The sequence below is a fragment of the Sorex araneus genome, chromosome 6, assembly GCF_027595985.1.
Source record: "Sorex araneus isolate mSorAra2 chromosome 6, mSorAra2.pri, whole genome shotgun sequence".
NCBI classification, from domain to species: domain Eukaryota; kingdom Metazoa; phylum Chordata; class Mammalia; order Eulipotyphla; family Soricidae; genus Sorex; species Sorex araneus.
This window is the reverse complement of record NC_073307.1, coordinates 28481976-28503134: the sequence shown is the minus strand read 5'-3', so window position 1 is coordinate 28503134 and position 21159 is coordinate 28481976. Positions and strand designations below refer to the sequence as shown.

The window sequence follows — 21159 nt, the reverse complement described above, 5'->3', positions numbered from 1 at the left end:
AAGGTGCGTAAGCATCACTGGGACGGACCCCTGTAGAACATGTGTGACACCTACAGCACCCCCCAGCAAGCACTACAATCAGAAAATGTGCCTGAGCATCTCAACAAAAGGTGTGTGACTCTTAGCAAGCACCACAGCCAAGTGTGTGAGCATTGTAATCTGATGCGTGGCCCCAAAGAGCACCAGAGTCAGAGGTGCATGATATCCAAGGCTGTCACAACAAGAAGAGGGAAGGGTGGGGGTACACAATAAAACTACTTTAATAAAATTAAAATTTTTAAAAAACTACTTCAGATGACATTTCCATAGGAGTTAAATCATCAGAGATTCTATTTTTGTTAATCATAAATTGTTATTTATAGAAAATAACTATTCTCCCAGTAGAAATTCAAAATGTCTGTAGATATTTCATTTGCTTTTTCCTTTCTCCATTTTTAGGACATCTATACTTTAATTTCTACTTAATAAATACCTTCTTAAAATAATTGGTACACTCACCAATTTAGCATATTTTATTCTTCTAATTTTCATATTCAGCAGGTATATTCACATCTTTTGCAAAGCTTTAGATTAATCAAAGAGTTACTTGCAGGGCCAGAGCAATAGTACACCAGGAAAGACATCTGCCTTGCACATGGCTGACCAGGGTTCAATCCCTGATACCCCAGATGGTTCCCTGAGCCCCACCAAGAGTGTTCCCTGGACACAGAGCTAGATGTAAGCCCTGAGCACCACCAATATGACCTCATAGCAAAACAAAAACAAGGTATTTGCTCTCCTTTATTAGAAGCAAAGACTTATATTAAACAGTTTTGTATATAGTGATGTTTTTTTTAAAAAGTATAAACCCTTACATTTATCTTAGGTAAAATTATCATTCCATAAGCACAATATATAGCAATTTGTAATTTGTTTGCACCAAGATTATTTCTGTTTAACTATCTTGGACTGGAGTGATAGCACAGAGGGTAGGGCATTTGCCTTGCACGCGGCGACCCAGGTTCGTTTCCTCCGTCCCTCTCGGAGAGCCCGGCAAGCTACCGAGAGTATCCCGTCCACACAGCAGAGCCTGGCAAGCTACCTGTGGCATATTCAATATGCCAAAAACAGTAACAATAAGTCTCACAATGGAGATGTTACTGGTGCCCACTTGAGCAAATCAATGAACAACTGATGACAGTGCTACAGTGCTACAACTATTACAACTATATTTTACTTCATCATTTGATATTACATCTTTTAATATTTGACAGATATCTTTAATTTGCTTTAAGTGCTTGGATTGACTTTGATCTTTATAACCCTCAGGAGTCTTATTCCTATTTATTCACTGGGAGGGGTGGTCTATGCACTGGTATTCAGAGCTCTGGGGTCACACTTGGCCAGGAGGTGCAGGTCTGTCAACTCACTGCTCATACCTCGTGGTGCTGGGGCAACCAGGGTGACAACCTTTGTGCTCCAAGTTCCTTGCTGTGCTGAAGATTGAACAGGGCCTCATGGTTTGCAAGGCATGCCCTCCATCCCTTTTAGCTATCTCCTCAACCCTTCATATATGGATTGGAAAGGGGTGCTGGTCATTCCCAGCAGTGCTGGAAGCCCAAGAAATCCCTATTAATAACATTCCATACCTGGCAGTACAGGCCTGGTTTGATGCTTGGGGCCAGTGATGCAGTGCAGTGATTGCTGGTCCCAGCAGTGTTAGGTGTCACCAAGGCCACCCAGTGGTGCTTGGGGGCCAAAAGGACCACATCCAGTAGTTCTGAAGGGGAACATGTGATGCCAGAGATCAAATCTGTGGCCTCAAACATGAAAACATGTTCTTTTCACCCTTTATCTCCTAGGTCCTCATATGCAGGTTTTTTTTTTTTTTGGGTTGTTGTTCTGGTTTGGGTTTGGGGTCACAAAACAAACTGGCTCTACGCTTAGTTTTCACTCCAGGCAGGGTTTGTGGGACCATATGGGCTGCTGGTATTAAACTGGGCTGGCCTCATGCAAGGGAAGTGCCTCACCCCTGTACTACCTCTGCAGCCCCCCTTTTGTGTTGTTTTGGTTTTTGTTTATTTGGGGAGGGGGCACACCCGGTAGTGCTCAGGGTTTGCTCCTAGCTCTGCATTTAGGGATCACTCCTGGTGAGGCTCAGGGGATCATTTGGGCTGTTGGGGATCAAACCTGGGCCAACCTTACCTATTGTACTATCTCTCCAGTCCCTAAAAAAAAAAAATAAGGAAAAAAAGTTAACATATGAGTCCAGTACTGTGGTTCTTCAACCTTTAAACTGAGAATGGAGGTGTGTGGAAGGAAAGGGAATTAGAGTTAGAAAGTAGTAGTAGGGTAAGGAAGAATTATTCATTCTTCTTACCTCTTCTGAGGACAACTCTTCTCCTTCCCAATTTTTAATTCATGCACATGTTATTTCAACTGAGAAAAAAGAGCACATTTCTACTTACATTAAGACCCAGGCTTAATGTTGCTTACTCTAGTGCAAATGTCCCTAGTTGATATATACCCTCACTTTCTTGTGCTTCGTGGACACTATTATAAGACTTCTCACATTTCACACATCCATTTAAGAATCTCTACAATTAGTCTAGATTCTTTAAAGGTAAAAGAAATTAATTTAGTTTTCTTTCCTCATCTGATCATTAATAACTACTGAATGTATGAAAGTATCACTTACTTTTTTTAGAGCAAAGGCTTTGGAAAGTTTCCAGATCAGAGTTTTATTCCCAGGCTTTTCACTGACCAGCAATGAGATCTCATGTGACTTCACTTATATTACCTAACCTTTCCAACCTGCAGTTTCTTTTTTTTTTTTTTGCAGTTTCTTCATTACCTATTTAGAGCTGCATATTTAAAATGACAGACTATAATATCCCTAGCACACTATCAAATGCATACTAAATGCTCAATTCTTTGGTGCCATAGAATTGACTATGAATTCACTGCAAAACTAAATAAGTTAATAAAGATTACTGAAAATAATTTCCTGTATCTAAGATTATCCTGTCTTTGTTTTCAGCTGCAATGAAACTGACAAAAAACAACACACAACAGATTCCTATGACTCAATGCTTAATGTAGGAAACATTCAAGATGAATGTAGAACATCTTGTTATAATAGATAACAAAGAAAGAGATCAGACAAGGTTTTCTGTCTGTTTTTTATTTCACGTAAAAAAGAACTTGTAAAATCAAGTGAACACTTGATTTCCAATTCCAGCCAAGATTAAGTAAACCAACATTCATGTCAAAAATAACCACGAATGCTGGATCCTAAGAAAAGATGAATCTCAAAGTAGTGAGACAAAATCTGTAGCCTTTTTTATACTTAGGTTATTTTTTTATTCTAGATACAGGGTAAGAGACTAAGGATTTAGATAAATGACCCAACCTCTGTTTAGAGGTAAAGAAACTAGCAGAAATCTTGGAAGTCTCCAGGGAAAAACAAAATCAAGATTTCCCCTTGGTCCTAGATTACAAAAATGAAAAGTCCAGTCAAGAGGAATAAAATATGTGAAAAAATTTTCAGGCAGATCCTTGGACCTCATTCAAAAATAAAACCCAGATGTATTAAAGACACAAATGGAAATTCAAGATTCTGATGCTTTTAGAAAAGAACATAGGAAATATATTCGTCATCTTAATTACCTATTCTAAAGAGCTGTGCCTAATATAGAAGAATTTCTTCACTGTCAATCACTGTCATCCCATTGCTCATCAATTTGCTAGAGCGGGCACCAGTAACATCTCCATTGTGAGACTTGTTACTGTTTTTGGCATATCGAATACACCACGGGTAGTTTACCAGGCTCTGCTGTGAGGACAAGATTCTCTCGGTAGCTTGCCAGGCTCTCTGAGAGGGGTGGAGGAATCGAACCTGGGTCGGCTACATGCAAGGTAAATGCCCTACCTGCTGTGCTATCACTCTAGCCCATAGAAGAATTTCTTTTTTTTTTCTTTTTTTTTTTTTTTGCTTTTTGGGTCACACCCAGCGATGCTCAGGGGTTACTCTTGGCTCTGCACTCAGGAATTACTCCTGGCGGCGCTCAGGGGACCATATGGGATGCCGGGGATCGAACCTGGGTCGGCCGAGTGCAAGGCAAATGCCCTACCCGCTGTGGTATCGCTCCAGCCCCCATAGAAGAATTTCTTAAACAAAATATATAAAGCTCTAATAAAAAAGGGAAAACTTGATATATTTAACAAAAATTAAGAACTGCTCATTAACAGATAGATTAAAGACAAACCTAACACATATATTGCAAAGCATATAATCAACAAAGATCTTAATCCATAATATATTAAAATTTTTCAAGTAAGACATGACACTTAAGAAGAAACTAGACTAATGAAACATACAAAAGGGCTCAGTGTCATTAATAACCATGTTCATGCTCCACATTTAACAAGCTAGCTAAAATGCGAAAGTATGACAATACCTATAAAGACTGAGAGGGATAAAGAAGTCATTTATGGAGCCGGAGATAGTACAGGAGACAAGGTGCTTGCCTTGTATGCATCCAACCTGGATTCAATCCTTAGCATCCCAGATTGTCCCCTGTGCCCTGCCCAGGAGTGACCCCTGAGTGCAGAACCAGGAGTAAGCCCTGAGCATAGTCGGGTATGGCCCCCAAACAAAAAAATCAAACAAATGAAAGGAACTCTCATTTACTTCTTGTGAGAATTTGTACCTACTATGGAATACAGTACATGGTAAAGTTGAGGATTCACCTACAAAGACCCAACATCTCCACTTCTAGTTATTGAGAGGAATTCAGAGGAATTCTGTTTATGTACACCAGGATCGTGTATAAAAATGCTGGTAACAAGGATAATGGTGGTGCAGGTGCACTAAGTTTGTATACTTAAAGCATAAGCATTAACATGTATAAACTTTTTTAACTCAATTAAAAAAATTTAACTTTTTGATGGGAGGTGTTGGGTCACTCATGGCTCTGTGTTCAGGGATCCCTCCTAGCAGTGGTCAGGGAGCCATATGAGGTTCTGAGGATCAAACTGGGGTCGGTTACACACAAAGCAAATGTCTTACACTTTATATTAGTTCTCCAGACACATTTAAAACAAATTAAGCTACTGTAGTATTATTCACTATACACAAAAACTGAAACCAAATTAAAAGACTATCAGTAATATGTTTGCTGTCTAATGGTGTTATCCTAAAATATACATTTATAAGACTGAATGAACTATAAAAATTAAATAAACTTCAGCTACACAATATGCATGAGTCTTAAAAACAATCATCGAACTAAAAAAGGATTGACCTTCCCCAAATACACTTATTCCATTTGTAAAAAGTTTGAAATCAGCACAAACAAGGTAACTACTTAGCCATGTAGACATGGGTAGTGAAACTACCCCCAAAAAGCAAAGCATCTGCCCACTACAAACCACCAAAGGTTACCATCGAGTTGTCCCCTTAGACGCAGATCTGGAAACATTCTCTTCTCTCCCAGGGTGGTGGTGAAATGGGGCCTACACTGACCTTTGTTATCTTTAGGTCATAATATATGTCCCCAAGCAAATACATCTGAGTGTAAACCTCAAAGTTTAAAAATATGACAGTTTGAATTATAAAAGAATTACCAACATAAAATATATGTTTCCTACATTCACTGGGAAGCAGAGAGGTTCACTTTCCAGAGAGAGATTAAAGTTTGGAAGAGACAGAAGTATTAAAACCAGGTCTAAAACCCAAAATCAGGGTTTTGTCCATTAGAGCTCATTAAGCAGACTGTGCATGCATAGAAAAGATACACTGGACATGATGAAGTTGGTAAAATGCTCCCCATCTTAAAAATACTCCAAATAAGGCTCTTTAAGGCTTTTGGCAGGGACATTTTATTTTTTGGTTAAAGCCACATTGACAGAAATGTCATATAAACAAACATGTAAACAAATTATCAGAACTTTGGTTCACTGAAATGTCTCACACCAAAAACATCTGAGGTACAAAGGCACCTTTGAGTGAGGTGCTCTACGCAGCTTGAGTCCGCTATAGCCACTCCAACCCTGTCTTTGGGAGTCAGAGATGGACAGGGTGACCGTGAGACTGGGACCCAGATTGATCAGAGCCCTCCCCAGTCCACTCTCTGTTCCAAACATTCACTCCTCCACAGACCTGTCTCACCAGGTCTCACATCTACAAAGATGTCTGTCATATTGAACCTGAAGACAACATGGGCTGTGGGGCCAGGAAGGGGCAGGGCAGAAAAGAATGTCAGTCAACTTCTGTTGATCCACATGGCCTCAAGAACTCCTGTCCTCGCTCATGGAACCATTTATTGGAGACTGTGAACAGAGAAAAAGCATGTTATAATCCTGTCAGTTCAGCAGCCCAAACTATATGAAAACAAAGTCTAAACCAGGGGCAGGGAGAAGAATCTTTCCTGGCTGGGATATGAAGCTGAGTAGGAGGTACCCAGGGAAGAGGATAGAGAGACCACGACATGTCCTATACCCAGGAAGTCTGGGAAGTGGGTCAGGAGAGAAACATCAAAGATGATCTACCCTAAGAAACTTTCTATTACTGATGTGTTGAGCAGGGACTGAAGGTCAAAGAGGTACACGAGGAAGCCTGGGGATTGTGGAGGACCTGGGCATCCCCGCACACACACCCCGGGCTTCGGGGAACAGAGTCAAGTGTGTATTGTAGGAACAGAGCAGCAGAGCTGAGCTTGCACTAACTGCCTGCTAACATGATTTCATTCCTAAACACTCATAATGAATAAAACAAATTTATCCTCACACACCGATGAAGCCACAGAGCCTTTTAATATAATTTAATCCAAAGCAATTTATGCTCCTAGTTGAAAAAATAAAAACTGTCTACAAAGCTTACAGTAATAAACAAAAAATTCCTACATACCCCACACTGCCTCTAATCCCCACTCCAGAGACCTTTTAACTCCCTCTGTTGTCTCTTCTGATAGTCTAACTCATATTTCTAAATAACAAGTTTATAGTGCTACTTATTGATTTTTCATCTCAGAATTCTTTTATACTATCCCCAAAACCTCATCCTTATTTCCCCCTCAGGCTTCCAATATAGTTCAGTCACAAATCTTATTAAATTTATCAGTATTTCCATTATTATGACATATAAATGATGTGTTCTTTAAATGATGAGCCACTGAGATGATACTGAAATATTTTTTGTACAACTTTTTCTTTTCCTCAAATAGGCATTTGCCTCATTTTCTATTGCTTGCTTTTCTGTGATCCTATCACTATTATCCCCAAAACTCTCCTGGAGGGCTATAAATTCATCTCTTTGCCATCACACCCTATCACATCCCGGCTCGGGACTCTCTATGGCTCCTCACATCTGCCCATAACAAGACTCAGGCTCAAGCCTCTGCGGTTTAGTCCCAGCTTCCAAACTCTTCTGGCCTCCGCATCACAGACTTCTCCTTATCCAACTGACAAATGCAGCCAGTCCCAACATTTGTGATGCTGAGTTTAGCCTGTACCCTCTTGTATGTGGACCTTGCTAGTCTAGGACATGCTTCTCTGGTGTCAATTTTTGTCTCCACCACCCTGCAGAACTCTCACTAGAATCCACGGCATAGGGACCTCGCCTGGGCCTGATGCAGGCACCACTATTCGTTCTCAGGGCCTCCTTGGCAATCTGGACCTCTCTGAGAGGGCGCCCACCCTGGTGTCGTAGCCCAGGCAGCTGGATGCGACCTCCAGTTAATGGGAAAGGGCAGGAACACCTCAGAAAGGGACAGTGCCAGTTCTGTGAAAATCAGGTAGCAGTTGCCACCCAGCATGGGTTCTATGAGAACCAACACAGCCTAGACCCAGGCCTCCAAGGTCAGCACCATGCCGGAAGTCACTCACCCCACTTGCAGCCCACAAGCACGGGGCAGGCCGCATGCCTCGTCCGATAGTCCCCTTCCCCACTCCGCAGGAGGTTGTACCAGAACACAGCGGTGCCCTGGGAGAGAGAGACAGCCTGTCAGCTGATGTGCTTAGAGAGGTGGCTCAAGGACTCAACCCCACGTTCCAGAGAGTCTTTCCTGAGGAAAAGTACCCCAAGTTCCCATGTCCACATGGGCATTGCTCTGGGACTCCAGAGACAGAGCAGTTCCCCAAGCAGGTGTCTGCACTTCCTCACGACAGAATACATGTTTAGATTCCCCCCACCATCACCAAAAGTGCTTCTCAGATGGAAACTGGGGCCATAAAGATCAGGAGAAGGGGGCAGCCATCTTACAGTGAGAGTTAGGCAGGTGGGACAACCCAATTGGATGGCACGGAAGAGGCCTGGGCCCTGTTTCACCCTCTGCCCCACCAGAACCAGAACATACCTTCTTTGGCCAAATTGCAGCTCCCAGATCAGGAAAGACGGTGGCACCCCCTGCTTCTACATCACTCATCTGAGAATGCAAAACACAGGTTACCCAAGGCTCTCAGAGCTTCTGAGCCAGAGATCATGACAAGATTGCAGAGCGCCCTCCCCTGGGCACTGGGGGCAATGCACAGGGGCTCTGCTCCAGGGCCAGTACTAGAGCCCCGAAGGCTTTCCCTCTCCCGGGGCCTTGGGTCCTGCCTCATCCTTGAGTCGCCACAGGACAGTCTCCAGGCTCAGGACTCAGGAAGAGCTACCGGCTTGCCAGTGGCTTCCGTCCCATGTCCTCTGACTGCTGGGGACAATCAGGAACTGTACTTGCAAAATGCCAGCCGGGCCCCAAACCCCTGTCTCCCCATCCAGTCTGGGCCATGTCCCGCACCGCACTGCCCTGACCAGAGCTCCCTGCTGTTCCCAGCACTATCTGTGGTCCTCGCTAGAGCTGCTTCTCCTGCCACTAGGAACCTGCCGCTCCAGTCATGCCCTCACCTTCCCAGGACAGCCTCCTCCGGGGCGGGCGGGGAGGGCGCGTGTCTCCAGAGGCCCTGCTTTCTCCTGCGGTGAGGCCTCAGACGGGACGGAACACAAGTTCCACGGTGGTGAGGCTGCACTCCTGCCCGCAGGGCGTGCCTCAACTCATGCCTGAGCCAGCACTTCTTTCCCATCTGGCTCTCTTAAGTGTTTTTGGTTTGGTATTTTTCACCTATAGCGTAATAAAATTTGGAGCTAAAGAGTATTTCCACAGGACACATTCCAGACAGACTGGCACTCAACAGACATAAGGTAAATGAATAAGATGAAAACCTCTTATGACTTCCCACTCTAGAGATCCAACCCAAACTGTTCTAGAAAAACAAAGGTCCTGTCAGTCTTGCATACCTTTCTGACCCCTCTCAATTCATAAGTTGCCTCTGAGCTACACTCGCTTTCTGTTTTTTTTCCCCAAACATCTCAAGCTCCTTTCTAGGTCTCCAGACATCCTCAGCACCACCAGAAGCCATGTTCCACCAGCTAATTTCCTCTCCACCTTCAAGTCTCCACTAACATGTTACTTCCCAAGGGAGGCCTTCTTTCGTGCCAGCCCCACGAGCTAGTTCTTCAAAGCACTAGTCACCATGGCAACTAATTTCCCTCTCTGGATTTAACTGAAAGCTCCTGTTTCAGCCCATCAGACCCACAGGAGATCCCGCCCAGGTCCTTCTCAGCAGCATTCATGGCAGTGTCCCTGTGCGCCCCTAATCTCCCGATATAACCTCCACACCATCAAAACTGAAGTGAGACACCAAGGGAAAACTGGACACAGGTCTCACTCTCTTGGCCGCCTGACAGCGTCTGTGCCTCCTTGGGCTGGCTCTTTCAAGAAGAGGAAACTGTTCCCCAGGTAAGAGGGGAGCCCCCCTGTCTTGGCTGGGGCATGGGTAGTAGGTGAGAAGCAGCCAACAAGCTCTGGGGAAACAAAGGGGGCTTTCATCTAAGAGCACCTCGCAGCACCCACATCACTTTGCTATGGTCACGAGACCCTCCAGGGCCCTCAAGTCTAGATTAGCACTGGGCCCCTCAGAAAGGAGGCAGGAATAAGAATGTGAAAGGCCTGAGTTGGGGAGTGGACGGGGTGGAGAAAGGGGGCCCACAGCCGGGAATGGAGACCAGCTCTCTACTCCAGCCAAGAAGGGAGCTGAGGGCTGAAGGGCCTGGCCAGTGAGCAACAGCTGATGGATCACCCCAGAAGTGCGGGTGACCCCTCAGGCCATATACTGCACACATCATACTCACGTAGTTTAAGAACGTGGCCACTCGATTTCCCGTCCCTAAATGCTTGAAAACATCTTGCTCATCGTTCTATAAAATTAAGTGAGAGTGAACAGACGGGCCTGGACCCGATACTTACATAGTTAAGAAACGTTGCTAACCTATTCCCCTCCGTTTTGAGGCCGCTGTCAAAAGGTCGCTGCAACAAACAATAACTTTCACCCAAGTTTGCAACTGATTCACCCGCCACCCACAGAACTGGGGCTAGAAAGGTCCAGAAGGGGGTATTAAGCATGCATGCCACCCAATGGTCAGAGCACCAGCCTGGACTCAGAGGAAACCCAGGGCAGGGGACAAGAGGACGAGGGGCAGGAACCACTTTCACAAAGACCCATGAGCTCCTGTGCAGAGTCAGGGCTGAGTGAAGGGCTGGGCTGTGGGCACACTCCAAGCTCCGAAGGCCCTTCGTTTCATACTGGATCTTCCCCGGCACTCAAGACACCAGGCAGGAAGGGGACTGATATAGAGGCTGAAGAGCTCCAAGAAGCTCCAGCCTTTTCAAGAAATCAGCTGGAGCAGGACCCTCCAAAAGCACCACAGATTCAGGCCTTACCCTGGAGAAGTCAAAGTGTGGCTCGTACTGGCCGCCCATTCCGTAATTAGCAACCTGGCGGGAGAGAGCAGCGTCAACAGCCCGGAGACAACACTGTTTCCTAGAAATAGCATCTTCCCAGGTAACAACCAGAATAACCTGGGCCCCCAAACAGTCAGAATCCCCAAGAACAGCCTCCCTCAAAGGGAGAGTAACTATGCCCCGCCCCCACAAGCAGAACAAATACTGACAGCATGTGCCCAGCTGTGCCAGAGAGTGCCCTGCACACAATGTGGCTTCCCAGCAGAACAAGAGCGGCCGGGCCGCCTGCCTCCAGGTCCCTGTGGACAAACTCCAAGGGACCTCAGGCAGCAGCAGAGCCAGGCCCTGGGTAGGTTCTATTTGTTTAGGAGATAATGAGGAGGCTCCCATAGGAAGCCACCAACACCACATTCAGGATTAGGATTTGTTTTTGAAGGACCACACCCAGAAATGCTGGTGGGTGGGGTGGGGAGTGCCATGCAGTGCCAGGGAACAGATCTGGGCCTTGTGTATGCCAAGCATTTGCCCTTTAAGATATATGTCTTAACCAAAACTGGGACTTTCTTAAAAATAGTTTGACCCCAAAACCAAAAAGTAAATAAAAAGACTCATTGAATGAAAATTATGATTCAGTCTTCAAGACTCCTGTGTCCAAAAGACCCAGGAGAAAGACCTAGTGCCTTGTAGACAGCACTAGGAGAAATGGCTCAGAGGACCTTGGGGTGCACCCCAGGAGGGAAGTGCTGGGGTGGCTGAAAGGATGACAGACAGGTGTTTTCTTTGGCTTCACTGTAACGAGAACTTTGAGGAAATTTTATTTGATTTCTGCAGTGCTGGATATTGAACCCAGAGCCTCACTCATATGATACATGTACTCAATCACTGAGCACCACCCTCCACCCCTATTAAACATGACTGCAATCAGTAGCATGCACCCAGGACAGTTCATTGACGGCTGTTGTTCGGGCTGCAGATGGAGAGCTTAAACTTACAGACACCAGCTAGCAACATAATCTGCAGTTACAGCCGGCACTTTTTAACAGTTTGGAGAATTATACTTGAGCATGGTGCTGAGGCATTTGTGCTTTATTTGATATTTGTGCTGCATTATTTGATACTTTCCCCTCAAATGATGCAAACAGCACAAAAACTTCTAGACTTGAAGTAATCAAGTTGGCAGGTATGGCACCATGGGGCAAACTCCAGTCCCTAGAATGATGATTGATGCAGCAAAATTAATTCCCAGGGCCAGATAGTGCAGCAGGTAGGGCACATGCCTAGCATGCACAGGGACCCAGGTTTGATTCCCAGCATCCCACACACAAGGTTCCCTGAGCATTATCAGGTGCATCTGGAGGCCCCTGAGCCCCAGCAGCACTAGGACAGCCTGTGTATCCCAGCACTGCAGGACCCTTGTTCGGAACCGCTGGTCCTGCTTACTAAGCACTGATGGCAGGGACTCTGGACCTCATAGCATTGACCCCAAAATACTGATTCTTTTTTTCTTTATTTTTTGGGTCACACCTGGCTATGCACAGGCGTTACTCCTGGCTTTGCACTCAGGAATTACTCCTGGCAGTGCTCAGGGGAACATATGGGATGCTGGGAATTGAACCCAGGTCGGCCGCGTGCAAGGCAAACGCCCTACCCACTGTGCTATTGCTCCAGCCCCAAAATACTGATTCTTGTGAGTAATGATTTATTTGAATGTTTATACATCTGTGGTCACAAAAGTAGAAGGGTCTGTCAGTGGAAAGAAATGGGTGTTTACAATGCAAGGTCAGAGAGACCATGACACTGAGTCAGACTGTCTTCAGTCTGCGTGTATCAGAGAATACAGTCTCTCCCCCTCTATCTATCTTGTCCAGTTCACAGGAAAGTCTCAAAGGCCGATCTTCCAAATGATCTATAGCAAAAGTGTAACTACAGTTAAAGGTGTTGGTGGGGGGGAGGGGGAGTGACAGCACAGGGGTAGGGCATTTGCCTTGCATACAGCCTACCCAAGTTCCATCTATGGCACCATATATGATCCCAAAATCCATTAGAAATGATCCTTGAGCTCAGAGTCAGGAATAAGCCCTGAGTACTGCCAGGTATGCGCCCCCCCCCCAAAAAAAAAGGGGGTGGGGCTGGAGCAATAGCTCACAGGATAGGGCGTTTGCCTTGCATGCGACTGACCCAGGTTCGATTTCCAGCATCCCATATTGGATATTGTCCCCTGAGCAACGTCAGGGGTGATTCCTGAGTGCAGAGCCAGAGTAAAGAGATAAAAGAAAGGTTGACCAGTAGTAAAAAATACACTTCTTTACAAAGAAGCCTTCCAGCAGTTACACAGATGCCCTGGAGTGCTGCTGAGGCTGGTGTTCAAGATGGGATAGAATCATAACGCCAGCAGCCCATAGCCAGGATCACATACGAGATCAATGCGAAAATCAGGCTCCGGGCCCTCCCAGACATGCCTTGCAAACTGCCAACCCCAGTTTGAGTCCTGGCACAAAACATGGACTCTCAGAACCACCGGCAGGGAACCCTGAACACAGAATCAGAAATGAGCCCTGAGCTCAGATAAATGTGGCCCAAACATAATGTGAAATAAAGTAACTGCTAAATTGTTGGAAATTAAAATATTATATAAAAATTGCATAGCATTATTTTCATGGGGGGGGTCTGGGGTGTTGTTTAGTGGCTCAAAGGACCGGCATTTCCAGAGTGAGGCTGTGAGTTCGATCCCTGGTGAGGCCCACATGTGCTGGGAAAGGTGCTAGCAGCCCGGAGCTGCAAGGGCAGGCAGTCTGCAAACACAGCAACTGAAGTGTGTGGCACCCGGTAGGCAAGTTGTAAATGCCACAGTCACTCCTGGAGAACACTGCAATAACACTGTGCATGAGCACCACAACTGAAATGAGTGAAACCTGCATAAGTACCAAACACATGTGTGACCCTGGTGGCCACCAACACCAACAGCAGCAACAAAAGGGAAGAAAAGGACAATAGACTGTGTGATCAAGTAATTTAAAATGCTGGTGAGCATGACAACATTCATGAAGATCACCTTTCAAAATCAGTTTTATTTTTTTCTTCTTCTTTTTGTTTGTGTTCCAGGCCACACCTGGCAGTGCTCAGAGCTTATTCCTGGCTCTAGGATCACTCCTGGCAGTGCTCAGGAGACCTTATGGGTGCAGGGATTGAAGCGAGTCAGCCATGTGCAAGGCAAGTGCCCTACCCACTATACTAACTCTCTAGCCCCCAAAACCGACTTTGTGATTTCAGCGATTGAAACAAACAAACAAAAACCCATGCAAATGGGTACATCCAGGCAAAACGTCCAAAGAATCTTTTGCAAGTAATCTTCAGTTTGATAACCTAATAAGAAGTGTGATTGGTCACACCCAAGCCTAAAGTCAAAGGGTGTGCTCCTTCAATTCACATTTAGGGACTCTGGAAAAATGCTAAAATGCCAGTGAAGGCTCTCTGCCAGTGTATCAGGTCGTCAGTTTATAATCCATGAGCTATGACATTCAGAAAGGAGCAAAGTCAGTGCTGATTTCAACTCAATAGACCAGGTGGCACATTATCAGGAGCTTTATCCAGAATCTTTTAACACTGGGCTGCATGTGTCTTCACAACCACCTCGGAAATAGAGGCAAAAGCCAGGTCTCTCAGGGAGCAGCTGAGAAGCGTGCTCACCTTCTCCAGGACACCGGTTCCAATCTCACTTCCACCAGTGTTTCCAAGGACTGAGGAGATACTTAGAGGCAGAGCACATGTCGAGCATGTCCAAGACCCTAGTTCAATCCTCAGCACTGCATGCACCCCACTCCTAGCACTGCCCAGTGTGGTCTGGGTATGGCCCTGGTGAGCCCCAAACACCAGCAGTCCAAGAACCACTGGCCGGCACCAGACAAGTTCTGCTGGAAGTGGTCCCTATTGATAAAAGTCTAAAACAAAACAAAACGCTGTGTTTCCTAGTGCATTTAACTGTGACTCAGTAACAAGATCTCTGAAAATATTTATAGCTTGCTTAGAGGTATCCCTGGAATAACTCAGAAATTCTGGAGTAGAGGGGATAGAAAGGAGCCAACCCACCCCTAATCCCTGTCTCTTAGCATGGCATTTTGGTGTTCAGAATTTTCATTACCAGTTGTCAAGTGCTAATTGAATTATGTCAGTGGGCACGCTTCATCCCGGTTTCCAAATGTGGGGTCACCCCATATTCACAGCGCTAAGCTGTGGTTTACTGGCCCAATTGTGGGGCCCTGGAGAGACCACTGAACCAGAACCCCTTTTCCCAACCCCAAGGCGCCTGGAACAGCCATACCTGCAATAATTCTGCCGTCTTTACTGTTAGCCCTGTGATGTGTTGCATCCGTAGATTCACTCGAGCCACAACTGGGTCATCAGTCTCCTCCAGCCAGGAGCTGGGCCAAAAGGAGAGAAAGGAAGGTGCAGAAGGCAGGCTTCGGTGAGCTTCTGCAGGCTCTCCCCAGAGCTAGGGCCACACGAACTGACAGTGCGGGAGAAGCAGACGCAGGAGAAGCCAAGCCACCGACCCTGGGGAGACCCCATCAACACCTCATCACCTCCTCTGCTCACCTTTTGGAAACCCTATAGCTGGCAGTTGTAAGGACACCAGTCTTGGGATCACGAACCGTGGCTCTTGCAAGCTGGAAGACAAAAAGAGAGCAGAGGATAACTGCATGGTCTTGAGAGGTGATTCCTCCAGATTCATAGATAAGAAAAGACTTATCTATGCATCTGGGCACGGAGAGGAGGGGGAGGAAGATTCACAGCTTGGGCTGGAGCAAAGCCCCCTAATTCTGCAAGCCAGGCCATGACATTAGTCTGAGGCTCAAACAATCCAGTTCCTCAGCCTCAGACGGGTCACCACACACCCTCTCTCTTCTGGCTGACCATCATGCCAATGGCGTCTTCTCTGTCCCCAACCCAGCTACCTGGACAGCCCCTTTTCTCCAAGCTCTCCTACCATCCAGGCCCTAGGATCGCCTGCACTGGCTGCTCCCACTCCATCCAGACTGCTGACACATGAGCCAATCTCTGAGACACCCCTTTTGACCATCCATCATCCTTCCCTTGCCCCAAATCCCACCCACAACCCCTCCTGGTGCACCCGCTCACAGGAGGTCACACAGCTGCCAGGAGCAGGGACAGGAGGCACACAGTTCTCACTCAGAACCAAGGAAGCACTCCACATGCTGACACAAGAGCTTGCCTGGAGGACCAGAAAGACAGCACATCGGGGAGGGAGCTTGCCTTGCACGTGGCTGACCTGGGTTCCATTCCCAGCACCATCTATGGTCCCCCAAGCCGTCCAGGAGTGATCCCTGAGTGCAGAGTCAGAAGTAAGCCCTGAGCACCACCGGGTGTGGCCCCAAAACAAACAACAACAACAAAAACTTACCTGGGATCCACCCAACCCACTTACATAGCCTCTACCTACCTCAGCTCCCCAGAGACAGCCCTGATGCTCCAGCTGCATCCTCCCCTGACACCTGAGTGGGCCACGTGCCCAGGCGCCCCCACCTCAACAGCTCTTCCTTTCACTGCAGTGGGTGCACTGTGTCTACTATGCGTTTGACGCTGTGCTGAATCACCAGGATGTGGCCCTGACTCCCAGAATTCAGTCACTGGAGGAAGGCTGGGAAGCTGGGTGAGGGGAACCAGCTTCCTGTGAGGACAGTGTGTAGAGCCAAGAATGTTTTCAAGAGGAGAGAACCATCCAGCCGAGAGTGGAGGAGTAAGGAACAGTTCGCCAAGGAGGGGAGCTATGACATAATGGGGAAGGAAAAGTGCTAAAGGCCTGAGGCTAAACCAGTGGCTTAAAGCGGGTAGGTCAGAATGGTAGGTACATGTTTTCTCTCCAGGTAAGAGAAAGACAGGCTGAAGAGGCAGGTTAGGGTTGTGGTCTGGATCCAACCTTCAGCCAGTGAGAAGCAGGGATGCAGGCAAGGGACATATAGAATCTGAATGTTGGTGGGTGGGCTGGAGTGATAGCACAATGGGTACGGTGTTTGCATTGCATGCAGCCGACCCGGTTCGATTCCTCTGCCCCTGTCGAAGAGCCCGGCAAGCAACCGAGAGTATCTCCCTTACACGGCAGAGCCTGGAAAGCTAACCGTGGTGTGTTTGTTACCAAAAACAGTAACAACAAGTCTTACGATGGAGACATTACTGGTGCCCACTCGAGCAAATCGATGAATAACGGGACGACAGTGACAGTGACAGTGACAGTGATGTTGGTGGGTAGAGAGTTAGCACAGGGGTTAGGGTGCTTGCTCTACATGTGGCCAACTCAGGTTGAATCCCCAGCCCCACCTATGGTCCCCATGAGCACCACCAGGACTCAACCCTGATCACAGAGCCAGGTATAGTCCCTGAGCATTGCCAGGCATGGCCCAAGCCCAACCCCCAAAGCAAAGAAGACAATGAGAAGGATGAGGCACAGGTCAGGGACAAGCTGACCAGAACAGAGCAGGAGCAGCAGAAGGGCTGGGGAGAAGTGAGGATAGAAGACGCATCAAGGCAAAGACTGGACACAGCTGGGGCTGCATGTTCTGGTATATGGCAGGTACATGATGCCACAGGATCCCTGAGCCACCCACAGGCCCATGCTAAACTTCAATACAGGCCGGCCTCTCCCAGATGCCAACTGCGGCCACTGCCATGATCCCCTCCAAATATCTGAGCTGAGTGCTGGCCTGATGCCCACGGGCAGCTCTGGGCAGCTGGGCCCGGCTCCTGGGGACAGACGGTCTATTTTGAAAGTAGGCTGGGGACACACAGGCAGCTGCCAGGCATTCCACACAGGCCACACTAAGCCCATGGGCCCTACTTCAAAGCCAGAATAGCATCTGTCCCTCACGAACTCCGGAAGGCAGAGGTCAGCTCATAAGGGCTTAGCTCTGCATCTGGCTTCTGTTCAAAGACAAGCTTTCCCAACACTGCCCTGCCCCCACTGCCACATTACACACTCATGTGAACATACACTCACCGAGAATATGTGTGCAAGCATGTGCAAACACACACACACACACACACACACACACACACACACATTCTCTAGGATCTGGGTCTGAGGGGCAGTGCGGTATCCCAGGAAACTGGCCAAGCAGGGGGAAAGCAACTTTCTTCCCTGGATGGAACTGACCTGGAGGTGAATGTGGGTCTGCTTTGCTCTACACACAACCTGTTCAGACATGCCTTGGTCACATCAATGATGCCACCAACTGGCTCGAAATCTTAGTACTTAAGTCAAGGTCATTCTCAGATGTGGACCAGGGGCCAGGGTTGGAAGCGGTACTAGGTCTCTCCTTCAATTCTGGGCTCTCTGACCACAATTCTAATATGTACAGAGCAATAAAGGATCATGCCAAATTCTCCCTCCTAATCACCAGTGATAGGAGAAGGGTAGGGATATAACAGCAAGTGGTGTCTTTGAAAGATGCCAAATGGTAGCAAATCTTTTATGAACTAGAAATAGAATAGTTTTACAACATGATGATATATATACATATATATATATATATAAAACATTAACAGCCAGCTGCATACTTGGTAGTGAAATACTAGAGGAATTTCCAGGAAACTCTGAAACAAGACAAGGATGCCTTTTGTAAACAATACTACAGAATCTCCAGGTGGTTCAATAAGATGATATAAATAAAAGAACTCTATTAGGAAGGAGAAGATAACGTTTTCCTTATTTGCAGCTCTTCATTGTCTAGACAAACTAAATAAATCACCTAAAAACCCAAAGAGGAATAAGTGAGTTCAATAGCTACCCCTGTCCCACACAATTCAAAACTTCATCATGGAGAAAACAAAAATAATGTCAGAGTCTGCTTAAAAGATTCAATCTTTTAATAAATGGTAAGTACTTAGAATAGGTTCTTCACTCCTAAGTTGACAAACATTAGTTATCTCTATGAAATACAGTTTATTATCAGTAGTTGAGTATAAAAAAGTAAACAAATATCATGTGACTAGTAAAAAATATAATGAAGGAATAAAGTCCTGTGACAGTAACAAAAAGTTAAATGGAAATAAAATGGATCAAGAAATGTCAGGGATGGGGCCAGAGCGATAGTACAGCAAGTACGGTGTTTGCCATGCACACAGCCGACCCAGGTTCAATCCCCAGCATCCTATATGGTCCCCTGAGCACCACCAGGAGTAATTCTTGAGTGCAGAGCCAGGAGTAAATCCTGAGCATCCCCAAAAGCCCCACTAAAAAATAATTTTACAGAAAGGAAGAAAGAAAATGTCAGGAAGGGTATTTAAAACCAAAATTTTCTTGGTTTGGGGGCCACAGCCAGCAGTGTTCGGGAGTTGCCCCTGGCTGTGTACTCAGGGATCACTCCTAGCAGGGCTCAGGGTACAATATGGGGGAGGGGGGATCGAACCAGGTCAGTCGTGTGCCAGAAACATGCCGTAGCCACTACAATATCTCTCCAGCACCAGAAATTTTAAAAGCTATGAGCAAATGGGAAAAACCAATGTGTTGTTGAGTAAGAACTAATGCTGGGGGCTGGAGCGATAGCACAGTGGGTAGGGCATTTGCCTTGCACACGGCCAACCCGGGTTTGATTCCCAGCATTCCATATGGTTCCCTGAGCACCGCCAGGGGTAATTCCTGAGTGCAAAGCCAGGAGTAACCCCTGTGCATCGCCAGGTGTGACCCAAAAAGGAAAAAAAAATAAAAGAACTAATGCTGTGATCACATTAATCCCCCTCCGAGCTTTGGCATTGCACTTCATCAGAAGTGCCTCGGATCCTGCCTTGCAGCACCCTAAAACCTCTCATCCCCTCTAGCCCTCATACTAGGCCAGCCACACTTCTCACTGTGGCCCTACCCCAGAGCTCTGGGCTGCACATGTCAGCTCAACGGCCCCTGACTCCAGTACACGCTGCACAATTTCACAGGGTCACACTGCGGCTGAGCCACCAAACCAGCTTAGGGCTTGGGACAAGAAGGGAGAAGGGCGGGCAGAGACATCTACCTTAGGTTTTGCAATCTCCTTGATCCTCTCGATTTCCTCATCAGACATGACATCGTAGTACCTGACGATGTGCGGGCTGTCCCACTCATCCTCCTCTTTGAAGGGGGCGATGAGCAGCTGTGGCGCCCCGTGGCCATGGTGGTACCTACAGAAAAGCCTCTTCTGCCTCCGGGGCGTCTGGGGAGCAGAGAATAACAGGATCCTGACTGAGTCCAAATCCTCACCCTCGCCCCAAGACGAACAGTTGCTCCTTCCTCCATGGCACAAATGAAACAAAAGGGACCCAGTTATCCCACTGTGAAATGACACCCCACAAATCATGAGATGCCACTTCTCTCCCAAGAATTCCTTCCATTCACAGGCCCTAGGACAGAGGGTCGCTGACCCTTTCCACAGAGACGTGACCAGCTCTGAGGGTGCCAGCAAGGGGAAGCCTCAGAGTAGGGGGTTGCGGGGCTCCATGGAGACTCGATCATGGAAAATGCTGAGCACTGCCTCAGTCCTGAGTCTCCCTGAGCTGGCACAGGGAACTCAAGTTCCTCAAAGGCCAGGGATCGTGCAAGCTCTGCCAACTGCTGGCTTTTTGCAACAGCTTTGCACAGCTTCCCATAGGGCCCACGACACTCACATCCCTAGTTTTCTTCCTAATGGGGAACCCAGCGTAACGGGCATGGGAGCGGGGGGGGGGGGGGGTGTTTCAGGAATAACTTAGAGGGCCAAAACTCTACCTGATGCAGGCATCCACCTTAGAGAATAACCCCACGACAGCCTCAGCGTGGAAAAGGACCTACAGCCCAAGGAACATGCTCCCCAAGTCCACAGAGTCCAGAGGCAACATCTAGGTCCCCAGCCTGGGGCCCTGAGCCAGTGCCTGTGACTCACCAGTTTGACGCCCTCCCCTCGACAGAGGCTCTCGTACACGTCCCTCTCGGGCAGGTAGTCCGAGGGCCTCTCGTAGAAGCCTTCCTGGGTGGCAGGCTCAGCTCCCGTCTGATTCAATACTGTTTTCTCTCTCTCTTCCTCCAACAGTCGTTCGAAGTACCGCAGATTGCCTCCAGCTCGTTCGTGGCTCGGCTCTAGAAAAGGCAAAGGACAAGAAGGAAGAGGAAACCACAAACATCTGTTAGGTCATTTAGAGAAATTATTCTGTAAGCGGTTTCTCTCCCGGCAGGCTCCTTGCACGTAGAGCACTGCCCTCCTGGCACTCAGCTGGGGTTCGCTGGGCAGGACAGAAAAGACAGCAGCGGCTTCCCCTACTCTGGCAGAGATGAGGGAGGGGCAACAGAGGGGGGATGCTTAGCCAGCTACCACTGTGGCTTCCTGCTCACACCCTCTGGGGGCATCTCGAGGAAGCTGGTCCTACCCCCCCACCTTGGTTAAGA

The 21159-nt window shown here is 47.3% G+C and overlaps 1 protein-coding gene across 5 annotated transcripts in view; it reads right to left on the bottom strand.

Annotated features, from left to right (window-relative positions):
* Positions 1 to 497: 497 nt before the first annotated feature.
* Positions 498 to 21159, bottom strand: part of P4HA2 (prolyl 4-hydroxylase subunit alpha 2) — a 47991-nt gene continuing 27329 nt past the window's right edge. For 3 of the 5 annotated variants that reach the window (XM_055142778.1, XM_055142779.1, XM_055142777.1), the window contains 9 exons: positions 20660 to 20853; positions 19778 to 19954; positions 15354 to 15424; positions 15079 to 15178; positions 10740 to 10793; positions 10151 to 10216; positions 8337 to 8405; positions 7867 to 7963; positions 498 to 6312 (listed from right to left, as the gene is read on the bottom strand). In XM_055142778.1, the coding sequence (XP_054998753.1) occupies positions 6242 to 6312; positions 7867 to 7963; positions 8337 to 8405; positions 10151 to 10216; positions 10740 to 10793; positions 15079 to 15178; positions 15354 to 15424; positions 19778 to 19954; positions 20660 to 20853 (899 nt within the window). In that variant the 3' untranslated portion in view covers positions 498 to 6241. Of the gene's footprint in view, positions 6313 to 7866; positions 7964 to 8336; positions 8406 to 10150; positions 10217 to 10265; positions 10326 to 10739; positions 10794 to 15078; positions 15179 to 15353; positions 15425 to 19777; positions 19955 to 20659; positions 20854 to 21159 lie in introns of all 5 variants that reach the window. The other 2 variants (XM_055142783.1, XM_055142780.1) reach the window with 2 other exon arrangements.